Genomic DNA, 27,358 nt, shown 5'->3' with positions numbered 1-27,358 from the left:
ATATATTTGTTTTCATTTTCAATCACATAGAAAATAGGCTATTTGCTAATTTCATTATCCCGGTAGAACTTGTACTACTTAGTAGTACTTGTTTGCATGTGCGCGACTATGCAGGTCGTTAGTCCTGCTTCAATATGGCGGCACGTATTCTGTTGACTTGTAAAATATAAACTTGTATTCTATTGTTAATAAATAAATAGTAAGATATATTAACTTCTTTGATTTGTGCGTACCCCTTCTATCACTACAGACACAGGTCTCTAAGAGAGTTCTCTCTCTCAGAGGATGATCCCACTATAAAAATTGTTAAGGTACTAAACTTGTATTATATTACATTGTGTTTATTAATAAAGAAATGTTAAGAAATAGCATGTCTTATGCTTTGAATGTACCCCTTCTATCATTTCAGGTACAGGTCTCTAAGAGAGTTCCCTCTCTCAGGGGATGATACCCTCTATAAAAATTGTTAAGGTAACCTGTATGATTTGTGTTCTCCTTCTTTCATTCCAGCTACAGGTCAGAACTTGTAAGAATATTTCTTAGTGTCACCTCTCTTGAGACGACTTAAAACTTAGAAATATTTTTACAAGACCTTATAAGGATTGTCCTTATAAGGAGTTCCCTCTCTCTGTGGGTGATCCCCCACCATAAAAATTGTTGATATGCCTGATAATTTCGGGGATGAAGCGCAGAGACATCGTAGCTGTAGGTTGGGCCGGGAGCAATGGAGGCATCGAAGCAGTGGGCCTGTGACTGTCTTATAACGACACGTGCCAAAAAATTTAAAAATCTCATCCACTCCTCTGCTCTTTCTTCTATCTCCTCCTCTTCTCTACTCTACTCTCTGTTCTCTTCCTTCTATTTTATCCTATTCTCTACTACTCATTCTTCTATTTCTCTGTTCTCCCGTTTCTCCATTTACTTTTCTTATTTCTCTGATTTTTGCCTCCACTTGTATTTCATTCTCTCTTATATTTCGTTGAAATTCATACATGCAACCCAAATTGCTGATATTTTTATATTTGAGAAAAATGCCTTCTATACCTGGGATTCGATCCGTGTCTGCTAGCATGCCAGCAGGTGCACGTCTCCACTCGACCACCGAGTGCTTTTATCATTGTTGTTTGATTCTTCTATTTATGTTTCTACTTTTATCATGTTTTTAAAAACAACAACACAATTCAAGCAACATAGTTATGATATACCCGCTGCACACACATAAGATTTTTATACCATATTGTTTAAAACTGAAAACGACAAAGAGGGTACCTCATAGAAATGTGAATTAGTTTATAATATTACTTTATATATTGAATTTTATTGACAACATTAAACAATAAATACATTTTATTTAATAGAACAATATCGACAGCTAGCAAATTCGGGAGTAGTAAAAACTTGCCTTAAAATACATGCATCTCCAACACTTCAGATATAGATATTGCAAACTCCATTCGTGCACTCACACACTTCTTGTCTGGGCATCAAAGTTGTCCATTTGCTGGAATTAATTATATATCCAAGTTATTATGTGCGAAACGATAACTGATTGCCGACGGACACGCGTATACAGGTGAACCGAGAATTAAACCACGATTGATAAACACGGCAGCATGCAATCATGCTTGTAAAACTCCGGTCACCCCGATTCTGGTATATGCCGTCGATTACTTAACGAATATAAATCAATTTCCTTAATTATGATCTGAAGTAACATAACTAGTCGCGATGAACACGCGCGTCTCACCCGATGGCCGAAATGAAACTGCGTGTGCAGCGAACTGCATACAGTCAACAGCGACAACACGAGGTCACTATCAGTATTGCGCGAAACGACAAAAGAAATTGTTTACATACAAGCATCGCGCGTATATATCTAAACTGATCTAAACTATGAATGCACAGCAGCGCCAGCGTTGATATTACTAGCGCACTCAGCAAAATTTCAACGGCGCCGGACTGGAAATCTTTAATCACAAAGACCAAATATTTTGGAAATAACAGAAAATGGAGATTAATTTAAAAGCACTACCGTAAATACACTACTCAAATGTATTAAAATCGAGTCAAGAAAACGCGAGATACAGACCTTTTTTCACCACAACTTTTCAAATAATGACAAAAATTGCTGAAGTTTGATATTGATTTAAGGGCACTTCCTGACCCTTGAGGGTGTCTAAATGCAGTTCATACGATTAAAAAACTCTTCCTCTATCACCTGAAGCAAACAGAATTAAAATTGTATCAAGCAAACGCGAGATACAGACCATTTTCCACCGCCACTTTTCAAAAATGACAAAAATTGCTGAAGTTCAAGAGTGATTTAAGGGCACTTCCCGACTATTGAGGGTGACTGAATGCAGTTCATACGATTAAAGAACTCTTTCTCTATCACCTGAAGCAAACAGAATTAAAATCTGGTCAAGGAAACCCGAGATACAGACCAATTTCCACTACAACTTTTCAAAAATGACAAAAATTGCTGAAGTTTGAGAGTAATTTAAGGGCACTTCACGATCCTTGAGGGTGACTGAATGCAGTTTATACGATTAAAGAACTCTTTCTCTCTCATCTGAAGCGAACAGAAATAAAATCGAATCAAGGAAACGCGAGATACAGACCATTTTCCACCACAACTCTTCAAAAATGACAAAAATTGCTGAAGTTTGAGAGTGATTTAAGGGCACTTCCCGACCCTTGAGGGCGACTGAATGCAGTTCACATGATTAAAGAACTCTTCCTCTACCACCTGAAGCAAACAGAATTAAAATCGAATCAAGGAAACGCGAGATACAGACCATTTTCCACCGCAACTTTTCAAAAATGACAAAAATTGCTGAAGTTTGAGATTGATTTAAGGGCACTTCCTGACCCTTGAGGGTGACTGAATGCAGTTCACATGATTAAAGAACTCTTCCTCTATCACCTGAAGCAAACAGAATTAAAATTGTATCAAGGAAAAGCGAGATACAGACCTTTTTCCACCACAACTCTTCAAAAATAACAAAAATAACACAAATAACAATTGTTAAAGTCGGAAATCGATTTCAGAACATTTGCCAACTCTCCATAAGATCCAAATTAGGTCTATTCGATTAATAAACACTTCCTCGATAACCTAAAGAAAACAAAATTAAAAATCCAGCCTAGTGAATGCGAGATAAAAATCATTGCCCATTACAACTTATCAAAAATAAATATTCTTTACTCATCCTCTGCGATCTGAAAACGACACATCTGAAATTGAATCAAGAAATCCCATAAATATATGTCTCCAAATCATTTAAACACACCAAATATGTGTGAAACATTTTGGACGCGGTTCAATGTACAGCCCGACACCTATGCGACAGTTTGTCGTATGTCCTTCTATTTTCATCATCTTCTTTTTTTTAGATTGCCTTCGACTTTAACTGGCGATTTTAGATTTATCGCCGTGTGCGCGTTTTAATGAAGACACATTTATGTTCATTAAAATAAAATACGAAACGAGTTGACGTCTTTGCAAGATGTTTTCATTCTCAATCAAAACAGCTCGCCAACATCACATGCATCACATATCGATTTATCAACAGTCAGTGCGCAAAGAAAATGAAAAATACTTAAGTCGCTACTAGTTAAGGCAAACACAGAAATTAAGTATGCAGACGACTGCATTTTATTTTATTTTGTGTTTCGCATAAAAATGCAGGCGGGAGTAAACCAAGCTATAAAACGATCATTTATCGTCATTTACGATAAATTCATCGCATCTAAAAAAACCTTCGATGCTGCTTGTCGCGACGATTAATAAATTAACGTTCAATGTTAACGCGATCATAAATTCTAATTTACATTTTTTTTTGTTACATTTAACACCAACTGCCTGTATTTAGAGTTTTGTGAACATAAAACGACAGAAAAGCAAATTTTCATGAAAATTAATTTGAATATAAAATGCAAGAGATAGGAATAAATATTTGGAGTGCCGGACGCACTTCATTGACCCGATGTACCCACAATGCCCAATTGCTCGTCTACTCAGCCCACACGCACTCGAGTCACAAGTCACAATAGTGCAGCCAATGCTGAATTATGTCGGTGAATTATTCTCAAGTTGCGCGAGGGCACTTGACAAATTACATACAAACATTTACAATGCGTAACTTTAATCACTTTAAGCACTTTACTTTAGTTTAATTTTATTTCGCTCATCGCAAGTTGAGTCAGAGACCCTTTAAAGACTGTTAACGCAATTAGCAGCAGGCATCAATTTCGACGCGTTAGACGTCACATCTTCAAATGGTCTGACGCTGAGAGGCTGGCAAGAAAAATATTTGCAAGATGTTTGTATATGAAGTTGTACTCGTCGTTGTACTCAGCGCAATTGTGGGAACAACAAAGCTTTCATTCATCGACGCGGCCATTCGTCAAATTTAATTTCCATTTTATGCAAGTTGCAAGTGCGCCGTGTGTGTGCACTTGGCAAATAAACCATATTAACTTACGTCGGCGTCGTTGGGGACGCATGCACGACAGTGATTTACATAGATAAATATTTGCGCGACTATTGTTCGGCTTATTCCAATGATAAAATGTTCATTTGCATATGCCGAACGCCAACGCCACCCGAGAGAAGAATTCAATCATTGACTCATCGCAAAATCACAAAATCATTTTCAAGATAAAATTACTTAGACCCGCCCGTAGTTTAATTTCGAAAGGAAATTGTAAGCAATTTTTAGCAAGCAGCAATTTCAAATTCATTGGGCTATAACAAGTTTAAAGTTTAGTTAACTAGAAAATGTACAAACCTATTTACGCTCGCTTCCCTTCGTTCTTCAAAGCAGGGGAAGGAAATTACACTCGCATGGTGAAAACCTAGTCCGTCAGAGTGTCATCACGAATTGTCACCCTTTGGTCCCCTCGGCGTGTTTGCTCATCACTGAAATATTAAGCGACGCAAGTTTACACACTGATAGGTAGTCAAACAGCGGAAGCGTGCACCCGTGTGCACCCCTTCAAGACGGGATTAATACACCCCGGGGGCATCAAATCCCTAAACGCTTTGCCCTTAAATACACGCACAAAGGAATCAACATCTCGATTTGTAACAAAATGAATTTTTAAAATACAAGAGAAAATATTCTTTTAAACCTTTGCATCTAAAGAAGAAAAGAAGTTGAAGGTCAAAGCAAAGACGCGGCATGTAAAAAATGCGCTGCCTATGGACCGTAAACATAAAGTACTTACATTTATAGAAAACCATAATTACGGAAGAATGTAGGTAAAAAAAACCCATACCAGCCGACTCGTCCCGCTCATCCGGCATCGGGTTATTCTAATGATACTCAACTTCTTACCAAGTCTTTTCTGGCCGCGCCGAGCGCGTCGTCCCTCCATGATGATGACCAAACGCGTTGAAAAGGTAAGAGGTAAATTAAAGGTAAAAGTAAAGGTAAGGTTGAGTTAAGGTTCTTCTGCAGTTGATGAGTTCCGCCGGTGTGTCTGCTTGCAAACGCGTATTTTAATGGCGCGGCGCTGGCGGTGTTGGTGGAGGGGAGGAAGACACGGAGAAGTAGCGCTTAAGTATGTTCACAGTCAAAGTTTCGCAATGGTGCGCGTTCTCGTCGCGCGGCAGGCTTCACCACATTGTCGACGTGAACGAAGTTCGAAAAACGGGGGCCCCGGAATCTCTCTCTGCGACTACCGACTTCGACTGCCGTCTCAAACGACGCTCAGTCGTTGACTAGCTGTTGATATAGACAGTCAGTGCCCGGACGGTCGCCACTGTGTCGCGCGTGTCGCGTGTAGAGAAACACGCGCGCAAACTTGTTTAAACTTTTACGCGCGTTGTAATGTGAAACAATAAAACAAAATAAATAAAAACAATGTCTTCCTCGGTGGTGTTCTGCGTAATTGTTGTGCTGGTGACATTCAGCGGGTGCGCAACAAGTTTGAAAAGTGTCAGCGTCAACAAATGCTGTTCAATGGACGAATACGCCTCCAAAGAGTTAAACTACACCTGCGTACAAGAACGCAAAATGCCCTGGAGTAGTACACGTATATTTTCGATGCGTACGAAAAATTATTTACCCGTTGGTGAAGTCCCGCGCAATTGGGACATCAAAGAACGCCAGCAGCCATTGTGTGACGGCGGGCAGAAACCGAAAATCTTTCATTACGTACCTGGATCCTATCTGGCATTCGTCAACGGATCTCTCTTCGTTGTAGAATACTCCCGGTTGGTACACCCGGGCAAATACTGCATGGATTTTGACATGGCGATGGTGTGTCCCGAAGAAATCCAACCGGCATCGTTACAATCGGGTGTACACGTGAAAAAGTGCTGCGGTGATGGTGGTATTTACTCCGACACAAGAAAGACCTGTGTAACGATTAAGAATGATGCGTATCGCGTCAACCTGCCGCAGGAATACTCATTGACGTTCGGCTTCCCGCAGTGCAATGATAAGCACATGGTGATCGCGGGGAAGCTGTACGAGGCGACGCTGTTGAAAGACGGCGGGCTGGTGCTCAACGGCACTGGGACGACGCTACCCGCCGAGGGATTCTGTCTCGAGCACGTCCTCGAGAATGCAGGTAATTGCCGTCATTATTGATAATTAGATGTGAGGCGTCTCGGACTGGCGCGCTGCTGAAACAAAACGAAGAATCACAAACTGGTTTGGGAATAGTGTGAAGAGTATTTGTTAGGAAAAGAAAACATAAAATTTAAAATAACAAATTTTGATATTTCCCAAGTCGTAAAATTTCCCAATTTCTCAAAAAGATATTTTTATAACACGGATGTTGACCGTTTCTCATCGAGATCTTCGATTACCAAATATTACGCCATAGGTTTTGGATTTACCAGCAGTAGAAATTCTTTTCTCTTTTCACATCATATCCGATTATGAAACCCACATATTGTCGTCTTCCATTTGCTCAACGGTCAAATCATTCGTGTGATGTCTTACACGCATACCTACATACATTGTGTTCGGTGTTTAGTATTATTATATTGCAATGAATGTGAGTACTGTTCACGAACGGAGCGAGCGGAGAAATCGCTCCCAGGTATTTATTTTCTTGCACTCACAACGCAGCGCACACGATCGCATTCAATTTTTAAATGCCTCCGCGCGCGCTCGTCTAAATGCCACGCTAGTAAACTACTCGTTGTGTGTCTGTACGAGCGAGCCGGTTTCTTCATTCCGATCGCGTCTCTCGCCGGTCGCCGCTAATCTCGCGCGTTGGAATCCGTTATAAGGAGCACTTTCTAATTGCCTGCTCGTTGCCCGATGGCATGTCATGGCATTAGAAGACGTAGACATGTTCGTAATTCTACGTGCCGTGCGCTACGTGGTGTAAAAGTACTCACATGTCCGGATAATTATTTCTAACCACAAATATTTCAAACACGTCTAAAAATGGCGATTGTATGTATGGACAAGGTTATGATGTCGTCGAATTAGACAACCAATATCACACTAAACGAAAATACGGAGCTGTAATGTAGAACGCGCTATTACGAAATCGTTATTTGCGTTATTTGCATTTTATATTTAGCTGAAGTCGTGAATTTAGAATTGTGACTCCGCGATAGCTACTACGGGAATTGACGAATTCGATGGACGTGCGAAACCGAAATTGGGACACGCATATTAATGTTAATTCAAGAAAAACTTTCTTTTACGTGCGGCGTCATGATGTGTCAATACACTTTTCATCACATGATGCAATCATAAATCATACATCACGGATGTAATCGTATAACTGCTTAAAATTAAAAATTTATTCGCTATGGATGGTGAAGTGTCAAGTCATAAAATTATCTACGATAATAGGGTTTCTTCCAACACTTCCAATTTGCGTATTGCGGAGCTTTCCGAGGGTTAGCGTGCATCCCTGCTATTTTATGGCCTCGCGATACTATAATTGAACTCTCTACCCTAGGCATATTCGAACATCTTGTTGATGAAATTTCCCATTGAAATTCCCACCATCTTGAAAATTACTTTCCACAATTTAAAGTTAACTAGATACGAAGCCAAATGCCAAGGGGTACTTTTGACTGCCGGAATAAATTTGCAACACCATTGTTCGGTTTATGAGCGCACTCGAAGGTCCAAATCGCAAAAGTACTTACGGCTGCCAGCTTGAATAGAATTACATAGATATACAATGCAATAAAACCGAAAAAAGCCACATGCCGCTTACGATTCGATACGGGACGCTCACAAAAACGTGATAACATTGTTTCGTGTTCATGGCCTGTACACGCAAAAATTTTGTCAATATCAAAAGTGACTCACAGCGTGCACAATGTGCTACTATCAAAGAACAAACTATCAAACAGATGTCTGCAATAATATGTAAACTTTCGATTTTAATTTTTGCTTTGTTTTCTATCATCACCAAATGCAAATATAGTTTAAATATGTTTAAATAAAAAATTAATTAATTTTAATTTCAACCGATTTTAGCATATTTTAGTAAAATTTTAACGCTTGACAGCACTGCGCGCCGCGTTGAAAGCGTCTTCCTTGACTGGCGTTCTTTCTTTCGCCGGCTTTCGTCGAGCAGCAACAACAACAAACACCTGTTTGTTTTATTGAACTTGAACTTAGCGGCGCTCTCTTGCACAGACATAAAACGTTTATCGTTCGCGTCCATCGTTACGAGTGAACATTCGCTGAACATGCACATGCACATCGAGTGCATTCCGACACAGAGCGCAGCGCGCTTTCTTTCCAATTTTTTATTGCATTGAAACCGGCCGCGTCGAAATCTATTTTACGATCCCAGCGAGTAGTAAAAATCTTCGGCAGTACTTAAAAACTCCACGCGGTCATAAAACATTGCTAGAAATTATCTTTTAAAATTTTACAATCTTTTTTCAAATATTGAATTTTTATCTTTTTTATTTTCAGGTATTTCTCCGAGTATCTTCGCCTGCCACGTGGAACAACCCTATGTGGTGCAAACGCCCGCCGATTTACGCTTCACCCTTTACCCTATTGGGTTGGCCCTGAGTGCGGTATTTCTTGCGGCAACGTTGATCGCCGGCTCGCTTTTACCGGCAAGCCATCACGTTTTGCACTGGCGTTGTCAGACCAACCACGTGGCGTGTCTGCTCGTCGGCGACGTGCTCCTCTGCATCGTTCAGCTTTCCGGGAACTCCATGACCGGCTCGCCGTGCTTCATCATCGGTGAGTACCGACTTACAAATTTTTACCAGCCCAGTTCACAGAACACACAAATGAAACAAAAACAATCGAAACAATGTACTATTACACCAACAGCCTTGGCATCAAACGAAATTCTTTGTGAACAAGGCCAATGTGTCAAATTTACAAACACGCAAATCACAATAATTTAATATTCAAACAATTTACGCAAAATAATATTGATAAATCGATGCGATAATTGCACTGCGGCGATTTTTATTTTATTAACTCCTCAAATATGAATATTAATCGCGCATAAAACAAGCGGCAATTAATTATAGCTAATTGGACGTTAATAAAACTCATTACTCACATATCTCAGCCGAGTTTCGAGAGCGCGTTAATTGATAAACATCGTAATCTACGCGGCGGTGAAGAAATAAACTGCGATTTGTGTTCGGATGTGCCGTTACTGCTGGCTTGTTGCTTTAGGTTCATCAAACAAGCAACGGAACCGAGCGGCGGCATGGCGCGTCTTCCACAATCAATCAATTAATTAATCAATCACTCGCGCAGCGATAAGATTAATTCGTTGCATTCGTTGCGTTTGTCACGGCGCATACGCCAAGCATGTAGTAATGTAAACGACAATTACGGCGATTATTTATTGTGCGATGAGTCAGTTGAGTTCTTTCTCAGGCGTTCCAGCACATATTTTAATGTTAAACATCAAGAAATGATCAATAAACGCATCATATACAGTGTAAATAAATTCATAAATGCGTTGCTGATTTATCGAGCAAGGTGTGCGTGCTGCGCAAGCAGGAAAAGCACCGTAAATTTAATAATAACGAAACAAAACAGTTATAAACTATAAGTGCCGTAGGATAGGTTAGGTTTACTGTGCAAATTCTTGAAATTGTTTACGCACAACTTGAACTTACTTAAAAATAGTTGAATAAACATAAACATGTATTGCTGCTAAGTTGACTGATGAGCTTTCATGGCAAAACATTGAAAAACACATAAATTCAATTACAGTTTACATAATGTACAAAAATATTAACTTTATGATTATATTTATGCCGGGTGGTTTAAATTAAAAAATATATAATTTCCATATCGATTATCTCCATATCTGGATGAAAAATGACAATTACCTTGAATCGGCTGCATCTTGGTTCCTCTCGCCCGCGAGATGCAAAGGCAACGCGTCGAAACACGCTAATGGCATAACGCGTTACTTAATATAGCATAATCGCGCTGCTCGGCACACACGGCTTCGATTTGAAAACACTCCCGATTTGGTCAGAACCACAATTAATCGAGGTTAGCACCCGAGGTATAACTTTCTATCATCAGTCTCTTGCTTGCGATGCTGCCATGCACTTAACGCATAAAAGTGGACGACTTTCAGCTTCGCTTCGAACTAACACCATAACGAGAGCAATATATTCCTCGAGAGTCTTTAAGAGGAACGTGTCGTCCTCAACCCAATCAAATCGAAAACATCTCATCATCATCATCACAGATGGCAAAAACTCCCTGTGCTGCGAATAGCAACCAGACAAGTCTACCCACGCAACAAATAATATAGATTTTATAAAAAAAAATCTATCCTTCAATGAATCATGTTCTTCATGTTCGTGTTGAATGTGCACTTCCTACAAATTGCACGTCATTGTTTATTTGCTTCATTACTGAAGCCTACGAGTATATCTATGAGTGGGGTTATATATTAACCGATCTTTCTGCATCTCCGATCTTATATCATAGATATTAAATATTAATGTTATCGGGTGTTCGTGTTCGTGTCCTGTCTTGCTGGTCTTGTTGATCTGCTCACGCTTGAACGCACACTTATCCAGTGGATTTTTACATATCACACACACATACAGCATTCAAATAAAATAATTTTATTGGTTTTGTGTTGCTTATACGCTCAGTGCCCTTCTATCAATTCGTTCCGACACTCGATACGATTTTACACTCGCTGGATATTCATGTCTTTCGATTACCGGCGCGCAATGTTTGCTCAAGACTTATCTATTACAAGAAAACCTACCTAGTTAAATATAGCATCAAAACGAGATACGAAGCTAATATTTGCAAACCAATTCACGTCTTGTGAGCTTGTTTTGGCGTGGAGACTATACAAGAAGAAATCATATGATGAGAGGCCAAGGCGTGCTCGGACACGATTACTTTACTTTGATTTCGTGTGTTTTGTTTTTGTGGCTCCAAGATCTATTCCGCGAGCAGGTAAAACGTAATACCTAAGCAATGTGTGTGCGATCGCGAACAGGTCACTGACATCCAAGTTCTGTGTTCGCATTTATTAATATATCGATAGCACCAACTCAGCAACTACCACAACTACGTCTTCAGCTCGCTTGATTATCGATTTACGATCGATTGCGTAAACATTTTTTTGCATCCACGCAATGTTAGTAATGTTAATCTGCGTTAATGATCGGTTATTTCTTTATTAGTTTATCGCTTCCTTTTCTTTTTGCATCATTAAGCTATTATTTCAAAGAATCTTTTACGAAACAATTTATCGAAAAAAATATCCACGCTCATAAGCATATGTACAGCGATGGTAATTAGGCGTGTTATAAATAATTTATAGAATAAGGAGGCCAGCGCCGTCGACGTCGTCTTCATGGCGGCCTGCAACCTGCTGCAACGCTTTTTCTAGCGCAGCATATTACGCGGGTATCATTGATTTACTACGGCGAAAAACGCCAACGAAACGCACGACTGCGTGTGTTGTACATGCACATGTTACACGACGCTACTACCATCGTGTTTCCTTACAATTCGCAATTGCAGGCAATTACCTGCCTATGAGACACTAAACACAAAGAAAAAAAATTCAAGACACTCATATTAATGAATGCAGTTTAACTCGGTCGCTACACGTTTGCACAGAGCGTAATTAATAATTGAACCGCAAATATTTTACACAAGAACAAGCGGAAGTAAAGAAACTAAACTACTGTAGAAAAATACTAACAGTATTTGCATTTAAATGTCGCTTTTCTTGCGGGTCGCTTGTTAATTTCACACTCTCGTGAATGATTTAAGCGACCATCACAAAAACCTTAACTTTTTTTATTTTACAAGCGCACACAAGAAATAAATGGCGTGTGGTACGTGTCATCGTCATGCCGAGATGGCGGCGTGTGGCAGCTTTTTGTGTCCCGTTTATTTAAATAAACATTCCCGGCGTATGATTAATCGATCGATAAACGCATCGAAAATAAAAACGTAAAACACCGCAATCTAACGGCGGATTATTATTACCGTCTATGGACGTAAATAATTATATTATTTCAACGCATTTCAAGTGAATCCAAGTGTGTATGTGTGTGGTGAAGTGAATGCGCGCACTAAATCGGAAACACGTGTCGATATATTGCGTTTTCTTTAAATTACTCATTGACGAGCGAAAGAGTTCAAAACAAGTTCAAACAACTAGAATAATAGGCAAACAGCGAACTAGTTAAACATTTACACGCGAAAAATGATTGCTTCATTGCGAAATATTCAATCAGAATGAATACGTTTTTAATGATTGCGCGCCGCTCGCATTTAAATAAACATGTATCAATTGATGAGCGGAAGGTTGTGCCGCACATCAAAGCCCACGACGCCGACGTGCAGTTTGCAGTTTGTGCGCTTGCGAATCGTAAATATTTTGTGCAAGATGATGATAAACTGGTAACTGGCGGTTAATAGCGCGCCGGCCTCCCCACAGTGCGCATTGCATTTAACTGACGATAACGCGTGCTCGCCGCGGATTAACATGTCGTGCTAATTGTTAATTGAAACGACTCATCAATACTCCGCCGACTGCGGGGCGACGACGTATCGGCGTATCGCTATCAGCTGCAATAATTGTTATTATTCTCGAACTGGTTTTTGATTGCTGCGGCACATCTTTTCAGAATTGATGGTAATTGATTTGGAGGGAATAAAATATTCTTCGAGTTGTAATAAGTTGAGAATAAGTACTGATGAGGGTCGAGAGGAAAGTTGATAAATCATCGCGCGGCTGCATTAGCCACGATTTGTATTAATCAGCTGCCAACATCAAGCATGTTAATGTTGGATCCATCAAGATATTACTTGCCGACCGTTAATGAATCCCAACTGTTCATTTATCATCTTATCATATAAGCATCATGAAAATAATAAAGAAATAAAATTTGAGCTATATTAGCTGGTTTAGTGGACAAAAAAAATTAATTTCTAATTTTTAAACTTGTGACGTTAATGTTAAAGTTAAAAATTTAATTGAAGAAAAAAACAATTGATTTACACAGGGCTGATTGGAGCCTGGTGGGGGAAGTGACGTCAGTGTTGAATTTAACGCCATCTCTTGACGGTTTAATTTTTAAATTTCTATTTTTTTTAAAACCCATCAACTTTGCACATAAAAAAATAAACGCGTGTTCTATATTCCAAGACTCATTTTCTTTTTCTAAATATAATTTTAGTGACACTTAAAAATACAATTTAACGTTTAAAAATCCTAAATTCGTGACCGAATATACACAAATGTTTACCGTGACAATTAGAGCGTAGCGAAATTTCTGCGAGCGTTTAACAAAACTTCAACAAAACCAATTTCTTCGCGCTCGACCGACAAAACGTTTAATTTAAAAATTATTTTCACTGCGACCTCATTACATCCGCAAACTATAATAATTTACTACGTACAAAGACTCTTCAACCGCAGGGTTATAATTTCAAGCGGCATGAAAGTGCGATTAAACTTTACGGTGTCATTTCTGCGAGTACTAATACTCATACAAACGTTATCGTCCGCTGAACACATCAAACATCAAAAGAAAACGGTAAATAATCAAGCCTAATATTCTAATAATACCAAGAAGACAAAAAAGTATAAAACAACACGACATTAGATTAACTACCCACAGAAATAGATCATCTGTAAGATTAGCACTGTCTAAATCTAGATTTTAATCCACGTCGACTTTCAGAAAGTCCAAGATGCGTGCAGAATAGAGAATAGAATAGAGAATTCACTCCGCGCCTTTCTATTCTATTCTATATTCCCACTCACGAAGAGAATGCAGTTTGCACTCGGCCCTAATGGCATGTTATGCTCTCCGCTATAATTTTCCAACACCAATAATATTGCACGCTCATGATAATAACAACAACGATAAAACGCATTACCATAAAATTATATTCCGTGTTCTACGATCGAACTCAGCGAATGTTAATATGAACTCACGTTAGAAACGCATTCAATGTGAATTATACAGGCGTACGAGTATTGAGCTGTATCAATAGACTATTTTATTGGCGATTGAAGCGAAGAGAAAAAACAAGCGCTATACAAAACACCAAGAACCGGATGATGACGAAGAATAGAAAATAAAAGCATACAGTAAGATCTGCCGGTTGAGATGTTGCTGTTGATGTACTTACGGACGTTAATCTCTCCCAGTCGTAATTCGAGCAACGGTATCGCGCACTGTGCGGAAAATCAGATATTACTTAGGCATATATCGCGCTGAGCGTGAATTACCCACTTGTTAGACTGTAATTTAACTCATTATTCAACGATTAAACTTATAACCTATGCATAACTTAATATAGGCAACCAATTATACATTACAACATAACCTAAACTAAAGATTTTATTTCTGCCCTCTCAGCTGTTTTCTTTTCTTCGTTTTTGTATTCTTTGCTAGTTTGTAACAAAAAAGTAAGTAAGGAAAACATTACATACGAATGATTATGACGGATAGCGCATTGTTGTTGTGTAATGATGGGAAACCGGATTCGTTTTACGATGCGCGCATTCTTTTGCATTTTTATAATAGCAGAACACAAAACACCGCGCTGAGAGGAAGAGCGCGATGAACGATGAGACATTTATTTGCTCAGCGTCCTTTTTTATTACCCACCATTCGCTTGTTTATGGAATTACTGCATTCATTGCATTTCAATTGCTAATCTCATAAGAAAATTATTCATATAAAACGTAATACACTACATTTTTTTCTTATAGTCATCGTCTGCGAAATAAAATTACTTACTTATATCAATATAATCAACTAATATTACACTCAACTAAGCCCGCCGCTTGCAAATTTTGCAATTAGAGGAATAATTTATGCTTATCACCCCGCATCTAATGCGTTTGATGTTCATATTTCTGCTTATCGCTGTGGATTATTAGCGACTCGCGGCACGTTTCTTGCATTTCTAAGCACATTTCTTACTGTTGCGCTCTTCGTATCTGTGCCTGGTGGTTTCTGGTTATGTGCGCGTAATAAATTGCAACAGGCCAAAGGAAACGCAAACAAATTGCCGGAGGTGCAACCACGTGCATTCCGCGAACGTTGAATAACATCGGCGGCGCGTAACTAGAATGTAGAAAATAGTCGCGTGGTTAGCATAAAATTTTAGCGTTCAGCGCGGAAAACCAGTAGCTGCTTGAGAGTTAAATACCCGCAATATCTATTTTACTTACGTGCACGGTATTTATCTGTGGATTCTCTGACGCGCGTGCGCGGAAGAACTAATGCAACTGAATTGTTATCTGAGGCAATTTACAATTTGTTTAAGAAAATATTTCAAATTGTAAATACTTACATATAAAAGGAATTTATTTTGGAATCTCTAAACTATTGTAATTTCTTTGTAGATAACTTAATGAAGAAAATAAACAAAGTGTTTAAAAATCTTTTTTTGAGTATGAGTAATTATTTCGCATGCTGGTATAATAATAATTATATTCTTGCTGTTTCGAATGCGAGCGTGATGAATTATCGTGCGCGATGCAAATCTCGAAAATTGGAAATCCATGCGCTGCCCAGCATCCGGTCGACATTACTTAAGAACCTAAGATGCAATCATCTTCGCGCGCCTTAATCATGCTCCACCTTACCGCCTGGATGGAGGTGGCTCATTACAATCGCGTCAGTGATTTATTGCAACGCACTTCGATGCAAATCGACGCCTAACTAGTTTTCATATAGCTGCACAATTTTACATTTCTCATAAACTACAAGCAAGATTTTACTTTGCATTTTTACGACTATCATGTAAACTAACAAAAAAAGAAAGGAACGAATCGTAGAGTCTTAATCTACGGAAAATTCTCTACAAGATAGGCTAGTTAAAATCGAAATCTAAGAGATGAAATTTTAGGTCCTAAGAAAAAATTGGCAAGGGGGGGTAGTTGATACTTTTTTTCGACGATTTTCGATCGCGAATATCATCTAAACTAAAAGAGATATCAACCGGCGGAAAGTAGATTATGAAAGATTGGATCATTCTCTATTAGCTAGGGATTTAAAATTATTTAATTTCAAAGAGTAAAGGGTCGAAAAATGCGACTAAAAGGGCTAAAAAGTGACATTTTTCAATTTTTGAACATTTTCTTTAATTGTGAATATCTCGTAAACTAAAAGAGATAGGAAGGCCAAATCGTAGATTCTTGATCTACGAAACATTCTCTACAAGATAGGCTAGTTAAAATCGAAATCTAAGAGATGAAATTTTCACTCTTAAGAAAAAAACGGGCAAGGGGGGGTGCTTGATTCTTTTTTTCGACGATTTTCGATCGCGAATATCTTCTAAACTAAAAGAGATAGCAGCCAGCGGAAAGTAGATTATGATAGATTAGATCATTCTCTATTAGCTGGAGATTTAAAATTATTTAATTTCAAAGAGTAAAAGGTCGAAAAATGCTACTAAAAGTGCTAAAAAGTGACATTTTTCAATTTTTGACCATTTTCCTTAATTGTGAATATCTCGTAAACTAAAAGAGATAGGAAGGCCAAATCGTAGATTCTTGATCTACGGAAAATTCTCTACAAGATAGGCTAGTTAAAATCGAAATCTAAGAGATGAAATTTTCACTCTTAAGAAAAAAATGGGCAAGGGGGGGTGCTTGATTCTTTTTTTCGATGATTTTCGATCGCGAATATTTTCTAAACTAAAAGAGATAGCAGCCAGCGGAAAGTAGATTATGATAGATTAGCTCATTCTCTATTAGCTAGAGATTTAAAATTATTTAATTTCAAAGAGTAAAAGGTCGAAAAATGCCGCTAAAAGTGCTAAAAAGTGACATTTTTCCATTTTTGACCATTTTCTTTAATTGTGAATATCTCGTAAACTAAAAGAGATAGGAAGGCCAAATCGTAGATTCTTGATCTACGGAAAATTCTCTACAAGATAGGCTAGTTAAAATCGAAATCTAAGAGATGAAATTTTCACTCTTAAGAAAAAAATGGGCAAGGGGGGGTGCTTGATTCTTTTTTTCGACGATTTTCAATAGCGAATATCTTCTAAACTAAAAGAGATAGCAACCGGCGGAAAGTAGATTATGAAAGAATGAATAATTCTCTATCAGATATTAATTTAAAATTATTTAATTTCATAGAGTAAAAGGTCGAAAAATCCGACTAAAAGTGCTAAAAAGTGACATTTTTCAATTTTTGACCATTTTCTTCAATTGTGAATATCTCGTAAACTAAAAGAGATAGAAAGATCAAATCGCAGATTCTTAATCTACGGAAAATTCTTTATAAGATACGATATTGAAAATACTTTCAATTTTAATTCTTACACGTTACGATGAAGATTAACCGCTGATGTAGAAGTGAAAAAACCATGTTAACTCTTGAATGAACGCCTAGAAGAGTTCACGTGCACGGCGCGCAGTAGAATGCCCTGCATGCACATTAGCAGCGCGCTATGTGGCAGCAAGCGGATAAGTGGAAGATATCGATCGAGATAATGATGATTTATGGGACGAACGATTTGATCCGACCGGCCGCGGCAGTGCCCGCACCATTCGCTATCGAACCGTGAAAATAATAAATAACACAAAAAGGAGCACACTACACTTCGATCGACATTTAAAAAATGTGTACACACATTTAAGACTAAACTATGCAGGCATAATTTCCATACTCTTAGATAGATTAAGATTTATTACACCCACGAAATAAAGTAACTATTAAAATTATTTTTAAATTAAAAACAAACACGTATTTAACGTAGAAATAGTTTTTCTCGTTTTAAAAAATGTAAAAGTCAAGAGTATTGCCCCGCAAATAATTAGCAATAGCAGCGCAAATTGTTTTCCAAGTCGTGACCTGAGCAACACCACGACTAATCCGAAAACACATTATCTGTGCTTATACAAATTAACGTTCGCCAATCTCCAACAACACAAGACAAACAAGGCTCGAAGAAAATTACTTCTCCATAAAAAAATTTAAAAAAATAAATAATACCTAGTTTTATTTAGTTGTGAGCTGTGAAGTGAAGTGAACTCGCCTGATTGTCTTGTTGTGTCTTTTCGTGCTTTTGTTGGCAGCAACTTATTCTTTGCTCTTCTTTCTTAGAGAATGCCACACACACACACACACATACAAAAATACAAAGTTCGTGCTTCTGTAAATCTAAACTTAATGAGTATGGAAAGATAATTGCGCTGAATTATTCCAACCTTCAACAATTTCAACTTTCGTGCGACTGCCTGCAGCTTTTTTCTGCGTTTCATATTTTTATTCTCTTGTGCAGTGGTTAATGTACCTCAACGACTGCTTTGTTTATTTGTTGATTTTAGTCGCGTGGAGAAAACGTATAAACTTCCCATGTACAAACATCCTACAAACACGGTATTAAAGGTTAGAATAACCAAAAACATCCTATTTCACATCCATCCGGATAAATCGAATCTCTGGTTAATACGTTTCAACACACTGCGCGAGAATATAAAATAAAAACGAGCGAAGAATTTTCTTCTTACGTGTGTTTCTGGTTGTCATCGTAATATGCCGCCCGTTGCATCTCTCGTGTCTCGCAAGCACTCGTAAATAACCGACGCGCACGACACGCATTATATTTATACCTTTCCTCCGAAAATACAAGCTAATTAACTGATGCGCCGGCTTTCGAGGAAGCAATATTCGAGACGTACCTACTACTGCCATGCGTGTGTGTATTTGTTTTTGTTGCGCGCAGCGAGAGTATAATTCATGAGCGTTTTGTTTCGTCTGTTTCAGCCGTCGCGATGCACTTCCTCTTCTTGTCTGCGTTCTTCTGGCTCAACACCATGTGCTTCAATATCTGGTGGACCTTTAGGTGAGTTATTACTACACGATTTAGCGTCACGCGCCATTCTAAACTGACTTAAGTAGGAATTCCGGACATTTTCCGAGTGTTTGACTTGTTTTTCGGTTAGATTTGTTTCATAATCACAAAAAATATATCTTACTACTGTTTTTATAGTTGTTTAGTCTTTTTGGGACACAAAAACAAGAATTTAAAAAAATTCGCACCTAAAATGTAATTTTGGTTGCGTATATTTATGCGGTCTTTGATATTTTGCAAGTTAATAAATTATGCGCTAGATTTCCGCAAGGAAATGCATCACATGTCTCGACCCTCGACTGTTCTATTATTGTAAATCTTAAATTTATGTTGGTTGCATAATTAAACACAAACCGATTGTATCTGTTTTGCCCGCCGGTTGCATCTTGGCGCACGCGATGAGTAATAGATTTTTTAGCGCCATTTCAATTATCCGCGCACGACGTTCATTGTCATTCTATTTGCGTACCATCAAAGCGCGCCTTCGCTCTAAATTAAAACCCTACCTTTGTGCAACGCACGCACTTAACCAGAATAACATCTCACAAGGCGAAAGGGGAAACATAAATATAAAAGAGTGCAGTCAACGAATAGCATTACAAAATTAATTTTCATGGCAAAAAAGGCTTAGTTCCGTTGAATTTATTTTATGGATAATTTTATTTCAAAGGATAAAATCCCCCTTTAAAATTTTTTCTTCAGAAAATTAAAAGTGAATCCTCGGCTATTTATTATTATTACTTCATAAAGCTCTGCCAGTTCCGACAACGAGTAACACTGATTATACTAATCTACTTAGTCTTTATGAATTCAACCCATCCGTTTGCACTCTGGTTGATATTCCGGGAATTATAAGGCTTTAATTTAATTCTGAATGATTACCTTTTCAAGTCGTCACTAAAGCGCAAATAAATATAGGCACCGCTGGAAGAAAGCGTAGCGTCGTTCCCGGATGTCCATTGAATGTCTTTTCTTGGACTTGACTGGCTTCGCTTTCAACGTGTGCAACATTACCCGAAGCCGCAGCATGGCATGAATCGTCTGCTCTTTTATTACCATTGAAGCAAACGCCGTAATGAAATTTGATGCATTTCTTTACTCAAGCAAGCAAGCAAGAGAAACGTGTTTACAACACGACACCGAGAACAGAAAATATTCGAGGTTTTGTCGAGTAGAGTTCAAGAGCAGCGAATCGAAAACGAATCAAAGAGAAAGTTTTTAGTTTTACGTTTGTGGGTTAATTTAAAAGTCGAAAACAACATCTTGAAATATTTCACTTGCGGAAAGTGATGCCGTTTTGTTGTTTTTAAACATTGCACGCATCTTTCTTGTTGCAAGAACGCGCGCGCTATTTCTGGAGTGGAAAACATTCAACAACCAATTCACAACACATAAAAGTGACAAATCCGCAATCTATCACGTACTCGTTGATCGCTTCTGGACGTTGTCCAATCTGCGCGCGCGTAAAACTGTAACACGGCGTTAATTTTTATGCTACCATTCCGCAAACCGTAAACACGACCTGTTTTGCCGCCGCCGTCGTCCGACCGCTATTTTCAATCTTTCAAATTACGAATGCGGTGTGTTTAATAAAACAACGGAAATTGTTTGGCGCAAGTCACGTCGCACTTCTTTCCATAATATAAACATCAAACGCCAAATACGAAGAAACACATTTGTTGCGTTTTCAAAATATTACTTTAAAGTTTCAACTAGTATTTTCCACGCGGCTGACACATGATCTGTGATGGTATTTAGTAAAATTCCCAAACGCATTCCATGTGAGCGAGGATATTCCCTGTGCTGCGCGCCGTCGCCACTCCAAATGGCCCGTTTTATTGCATCTAACCATGCGTTTGCAAGAAGAGAAAAAAAAATACGCGCAGTAATTCGACCTTTGCGCCGCCCGACGCCCTCACACATCGAATCTGTGGCGTGCGTATAAATCGAGGCGCCGTCTGATTAATCGTCACGCACCCATCAAAAATCCGCGCGCCGCACGCAGATGGGAAATGAAAAACTTTATTTCCTCGCGTTTTCGGGTTATTTTTACGAGTCGTGGTTTTAATTTTTAATGCCCCAACACATGTCTGGATTATAGAACCAAGCGGCGCGTCAATGAAATTATAAAATATGCGCGAACGCGGGCGATGAAAAATGCGCGCGCGGACGCAAATTGGCGATCGCAATTCATGATGGCGCCATGGGGCGTCGGATGTTACCGTCAGAAGAGCTGAAAGCTTCTGTTATCGACGTGCCGTGTGGCTAAACTATTGCGGGGAGAGCAATAAAAATGTGGATTTATCATTTGCCAAACAGACTTTTTATAACGTCAACTGTGTAAATTGACGAGATATCTGGAGATTCTCAAAGAGAAATAGCAAACAACTCAAAATAATTTCATGTAGAGACAGAATAAGAAGGAAAACACTGTCAATCAATTAAAATTATCATCTTTTAGCAGTTTTTAGTAATTTTTGATCAATTTCAGACAAAAACAATTCAAAAAATCAAAATTTATCAAAATATAAACCTCGTAACTAACCGGACTTAGAATTAACTAAAATTTAACTTAGGTTAGGTATTCTTATAACCTATGCAACCAAGTTCACAAGGTCTCACCTCCTAGAACTCTGCTAAAAATCTATAATAATCTAAATTATATTCTCCATAATTACAACTAAATATATCATAAACAATTTCGCTTTGCGGCTTTCGATTGGCGGCAGAGATCAATCGGCGCGCTAATTAGACAATTAGCCCGTTTAGCAATTTGTTAACAACACACATGTGCGATGTGATTGCGCGGACATTGAAAAATGCGATTTCGCGCGGCGCGCACGCGATTTATGCTTAAACAACTGTTAGGACACCGCGCGCTACGATTGTTGTCATTATACGCCCGCGTGCGCCAGACAACTGTTATTACCGCGAACGCGAGTAATTGCTAATTATGCAATAGGCGTTTCATAAATCACCCACACACACACACCGACATACCCATGCTGGCAATTTACATTAATTGCACGCAGTCGACATAAGTGAAGAAGATATCACATGTCAACTAACATGTGGGGCACACAGCAGACAAGACAAGAATATTTTTAGATATCCTACCTTGAATGCACTTAGTAGAAACCTGAAACAAGAAAATGAATTATTTTTAATTTACAGGTATACGATAGATATGCTAATCTTAAAAGGGTTCGGTCAGTATTTTCAATATTTTAAGTATTTTCTTATCAAAATACAAAAATCTAAAGATTTCGGAATATTTCACCGCGCAGGTAGTCGTCTTGAACAAAGGTACCGAAACTAAATACTTAAAAACACCAAACGGAACTTAAAGAGACTCAACCAAACAAGGAAATGTACCGCAAAGGATTGTTACATGCTTGTCGCAGCCATAACCATGACAAAAACTGTTTTTTTCGTCACTCACTCTTCACCATCTTGTACTCTTATGCAGTTAATGAGCGTACTCAACGATTAAAACAATACTTTTATGTATTTTACGTGTATAACCTTAAACCTAATGTTTTTTTCTATTGTGTTTCGCAGAGATTTACGCCCGCAAAGTTTGGAAAAGTCGCAAGAACGTTGGCGTCTGCACATCTACGAAGTATACGCATGGGGCGTCCCGCTGCTGATCGCTGGTACCGCCGGTATTCTCGACTCCGTCGAGACGCCCAACGTGTTCATCACGCCTGGTTTCGCCGAGAATAATTGCTGGTTTCGAGGTGCGTACATCTATGCGTATACCCGGCTATTATCTTTTATTTCCATTAACTCTCAATATATGAGTATACCTCTAGATGTATTGTATTCGCGTTTGTTACTTTTCGGAGCGAGTCTCAAAGCGATTTTACGCATGTTGCACCGTTGCACGTGCTTCATTCATCATCTCAACAATAAAAACACCAATTTCAATAGATTTCGGTCTTACCGTTGCCTCTCGCCTTGAATTCAAAAAGAATAATACTATATTCCTATGTGGGAAATACAGTAAACATCGATGCGTAAATGAGCCGTTTATTTTGAAAGTGACCTAACTCCGTTTTTCAATTTTTTACCGGTTACCATGGTTACAAGTACAACTTCATGTTATTTATCAGTGACGCATTTGAGATTGCTTATATTCAGAGAAAATACGGTACATTTTTTACACATAAGTTTTCCGAATTAATTGAATAACTAAGACGTGTAGTTTGAAAGTGGCCTAACTCCATTTATAGTTACATCAGGATATTTACTATTGATAATGTCGGAAAGCAGCGATGAAGGTAATTTCAATTAATTAGTATTTACAAGTTCACCTCATTTTTGGGACAATTGCGTTAGTTAATTAACCTGTACGTTTAATTAATATAAAACTTAAAATTTAATATTAAATTATAGAAATTATTGCACCCATGAGGAAAAACTGGAGAAGACCACTTAGTTCAGATAGTGAAGAAGAAATAGTAATTAATAATTAAAAAAAAGCGAATAAGAAAAAGAGTTATAGAACAATATTCCTCGTCAGAGGATGAAGATTCAAATAACAATGGAGAAAAGATAGATGCACCATATATCCAAAAAGTGCGAAAGATTAAACGGAATTCAGGAAAAAGATATTGCAGTCAAACCGGAAGTATTGATCATGAAAAAAAAATCGAAAACAAAGATTGTGGTAGTCGGAATGCGTGCACAAAAAATTATAATGAAGAAGAAAGAAAGAATATTTTTGAGAAGTTTTGGGGATTGGCAGATTTTAGCAAACAAAATGTATTACTTCACGAAGCTGTCTGTGAAACCAAGACGATTTTTTTTTTCAATTTGAAACATCTTAAATTATGTTGAATGGACTTGGGCATCTTCTAATTTTATAATGAATCTGGCTGTTAATTTTGAAAGTGGCCCAACTCCATTCTTGATAAGGAAACGCACGTTATTTACTTAATAATTGCCACTATTTTAACAGGAGCTTTAAATTTAACATCCTTAGAAACGCTTAAGCAGTATGACTCCTTAGTATCTTATACGTATATTTTTAAATTCATTGAAACGCAAAACTTTCAATATCTCGATTTGAAGATAAATGGAGTTAGGCCACTTTCAAAATAAGCGGCTCAAATATTTTTTGCTAAATTTTTATTTTTTCCCCACGATTGTTGTTATAATTACCTACTTCTTACAAGGAAAAGGAAAGAATATCGTTCAAGGTGCTGCGATTCGATCTGCTGCTGCTGCTACAAAAATCTAACGCAATCATTTCCTCTTGCTTCTTTCTCGTCTATTCACGAGAGACTAGCACATATCTCATTGGAGAATTTATGTGTTCGGTCAGCTTCTCGAAAAGCATAAAAGCGATAATTCAACATTCAACTCTCCGGCAGCAGAACACACGGCAAGGACGCGCGCGACGATTACTCGATCGGAATTCTTTCCCAGCCAGCGTCGTCGCCATCATTAAATGTGCTCAAACAACTACACATTTTTTTGCTTCAAAGACACCAAGACTTAATTACCACTAACTATTAATACCGGAATGAGAAACACCTTGTACTTGCGGTGCTTCGCTGAGCAATTATTGCGCAACGATTTGTTACAAATCGAAGACATTAACGTAAATCTGACGGTCGTAAACATAAACATTAAAAATATATCGATTAGAGGAAGCTGTAAATAACATTCATAAAATTAAATTAAATTTCAATCAATTTTTCTACATTTTATCTCATAACATTACTAAAATAATTTGTGGCTCGTTATTTCTCTGATTAATTATCGAATAACTGTGTATTCGTTGTGTTGTGTGTAAAATAATGCGTTTTCGGTGGACAAAAGGCCATTACATTGTGGTACACAATGCAACACAGCACGTCGCGGCGCGCTTCGATGGTAAATTGTAAAATGGTATTCGCCTGCAAGTTGCAACGCAAGTAAACGGCGAAAAGTCATTCTGACAGATAGTTTCGGAGCTGCGGTAAGCAGCGCACAGTTAGGAATCGATCGTTTCCGCATTCTTGCGGCGTGTTTTTTTCGACTCGATTTCGCAAGATGCACAACACAATGCGCACAAACTTGAACTTGCAACAATGATAAATTGTATAAACTAAAAGTTGAAGGTCAGAGAATGTAGGCAGGCAATAGTTGAAACTATAAAATCTACACGGTAAATCTCAACATTTTGGAGATGTTAATTAAATAAAAATAAACTCCGCTGCAATAAAATCCAGCTTCTCAAAAGTTTAACGACTTCACGGGCGAATTCAACAAGTGGGCGACTTGACACAACTTGATTCGCGTTTTGACTCACCCACTTCACCATCATCGACGCGCAAAATTTTGTTTACGCATGCTTATATTGTGTTTAAGTACCGAATTCCATCGCTCGGAATGTGTAAATCATTTTCTTTGCACTTTAGTTTCGCGTAAAAAACTTGAAATGAAAACGATGTTTTTCCATTTGTTTATTTCACACTCGAGCGAGAGGAAATTGAAACGAATTAGAATTAAACATGCCATGACTAACTACCTAAAGTGTAGATTCTAAACAGTACCTACAGCCTACGTTGTGCGTACAATTGTGGTATTTATTTCCACTTAACACACCAACCGTTTTCAATTAGTTTAGCCGCTCGGCGATAATTAAACTTTTAGTGTGCAATATAAAATTTTTACGATTTTCATTTGCAGGAAACACCGAAATCCTCACGTATTTCTTCGGCCCTGTCGGCGGGCTGCTCATTATCAACCTGTTGCTCTTCGGCGCGACTGCCCGCGAGTTGACGTGCGGATTATGGAAACGCGAATTGGTTAAATCGACGACTGAAAGGTACGCATGCCGGCGTTAAAAGCATTCGCGCGTATGTGCGAAACATAATAAGCAATAAATGCGATAAATTTGATTACTTTACAGAGCCGCGTTGGGTCGGGTATGCATGAAGCTCGTGGTTGTGATGGGAGTGACGTGGATCGCTGATGTCGTGTCTTGGGCCGTTGGTGGGCCGCAAGAAATCTGGTACGTCACCGATCTGATCAACTGTCTACAGGGCGTGTTTATTTTCATCGTTGTTGGACTACAACCACAGGTATGCCACGATTTTTATTTTTAATTATCTATAGATATACTCTATGAATATCAAAAACCTTTTTTATCTTCTTCAGGTTCTGACAGCAGTCAAACGTCTCTGGTGTTTGCGTAAAAACCGCGCCGCCGAGACAGCAGGCACCACAAATCATCATTCGTCCAGCTCGCAGGGCCTGCCGTCCATGGGCGATACGATAACAAACAACAGCATTACCAACGGTACGACGAAAACAGTTTCGATACCGCTGGAGACAAGCTGTTAGCCACCAAGCAATTGAACAAACACATCATTGTATATATTTGATACGACAGAAAAATATTTTTCATATTTTTATAAGAAAATTTGGACGAAAACCACGACGTTGAAAAATATTGAAAATTTTGAAAGCTTTTTTATAATATTTATATGCTAGCTAGTCAAATCATTATTTGTTTTAGTAACATTTAATTTTATTGCTTAGTTGTTAGTAATTATTTTGTTTGAATGTAAACGAAAATGTGATTTTATGAATTTTAACGCAAACTGACTTTCAGCTACAACATTTTAAACTTAATTCTATTGTTGTGTTCAAATGTATGTTTACTTCTATTTCTATATCGACATTGATAAACTGATAATTTCGACTGATATAAGAGCTATAACTTTCGTAGGACGCGCAAATTTTGCTTTAGTAATATTATATTGTCATATTATATCTTACGCATTGTAAATATTCCGTTTAATATTATGTTTAGTGGACGTAATCTCGTTTTCCGCTCTGTTATATAGATTAGTTCCTTATTTATTGTACGACAAGAAAGATGATATTCGTATGTAAGCTATTTGTTCAATGTTATAATTATTTCATGTAATTTAGTCTTTGGTTTAGGTTGTTCAACATTATGTTGCTTATCACGCATGCAACAGACGTGATGGGCGACTTTGAATCATTTTCAAATATTAATTAATGTTAATAAATTAAAATATTGAAAAATA

General features: G+C 38.1%; 1 protein-coding gene and 2 long non-coding RNA genes across 3 annotated transcripts; 2 read left to right on the top strand and 1 right to left on the bottom strand.

Annotated features, from left to right (window-relative positions):
• Positions 1 to 1,289: 1,289 nt before the first annotated feature.
• LOC135796764 (uncharacterized) lies at positions 1,290 to 19,020 on the bottom strand. The gene is made up of 7 exons (XR_010549396.1): positions 18,964 to 19,020; positions 5,233 to 6,634; positions 4,794 to 4,924; positions 2,976 to 3,118; positions 2,799 to 2,926; positions 2,268 to 2,749; positions 1,290 to 2,218 (listed from the first exon to the last, which is right to left on the bottom strand). It is a non-coding gene; the product is annotated as an uncharacterized lncRNA (long non-coding RNA).
• Positions 5,871 to 27,358, top strand: mthl1 (methuselah-like 1). Its single transcript, XM_065308903.1, has 7 exons — positions 5,871 to 6,582; positions 8,916 to 9,194; positions 19,220 to 19,298; positions 22,869 to 23,047; positions 25,989 to 26,127; positions 26,212 to 26,383; positions 26,460 to 27,358. Exons 1-7 carry the CDS (start codon positions 5,871 to 5,873, stop codon positions 26,643 to 26,645), a joined length of 1,746 nt encoding a protein of 581 aa, XP_065164975.1. The 3' UTR covers positions 26,646 to 27,358.
• On the top strand, positions 23,063 to 23,919 carry LOC135796765 (uncharacterized). Its single transcript, XR_010549397.1, has 2 exons — positions 23,063 to 23,590; positions 23,706 to 23,919. It is a non-coding gene; the product is annotated as an uncharacterized lncRNA (long non-coding RNA).

This window comes from Atheta coriaria, unplaced genomic scaffold (genome assembly GCF_025399875.1).
Source record: "Atheta coriaria isolate IRGN ID8LTWV9N9 unplaced genomic scaffold, Caltech_Dcor_3.1 hic_scaffold_7_pilon, whole genome shotgun sequence".
Classification (NCBI taxonomy): Eukaryota; Metazoa; Arthropoda; class Insecta; order Coleoptera; family Staphylinidae; genus Dalotia; species Dalotia coriaria.
Note: the sequence above shows the minus strand (reverse complement) of the source record. Positions and strands in the feature narration are given on the sequence as shown.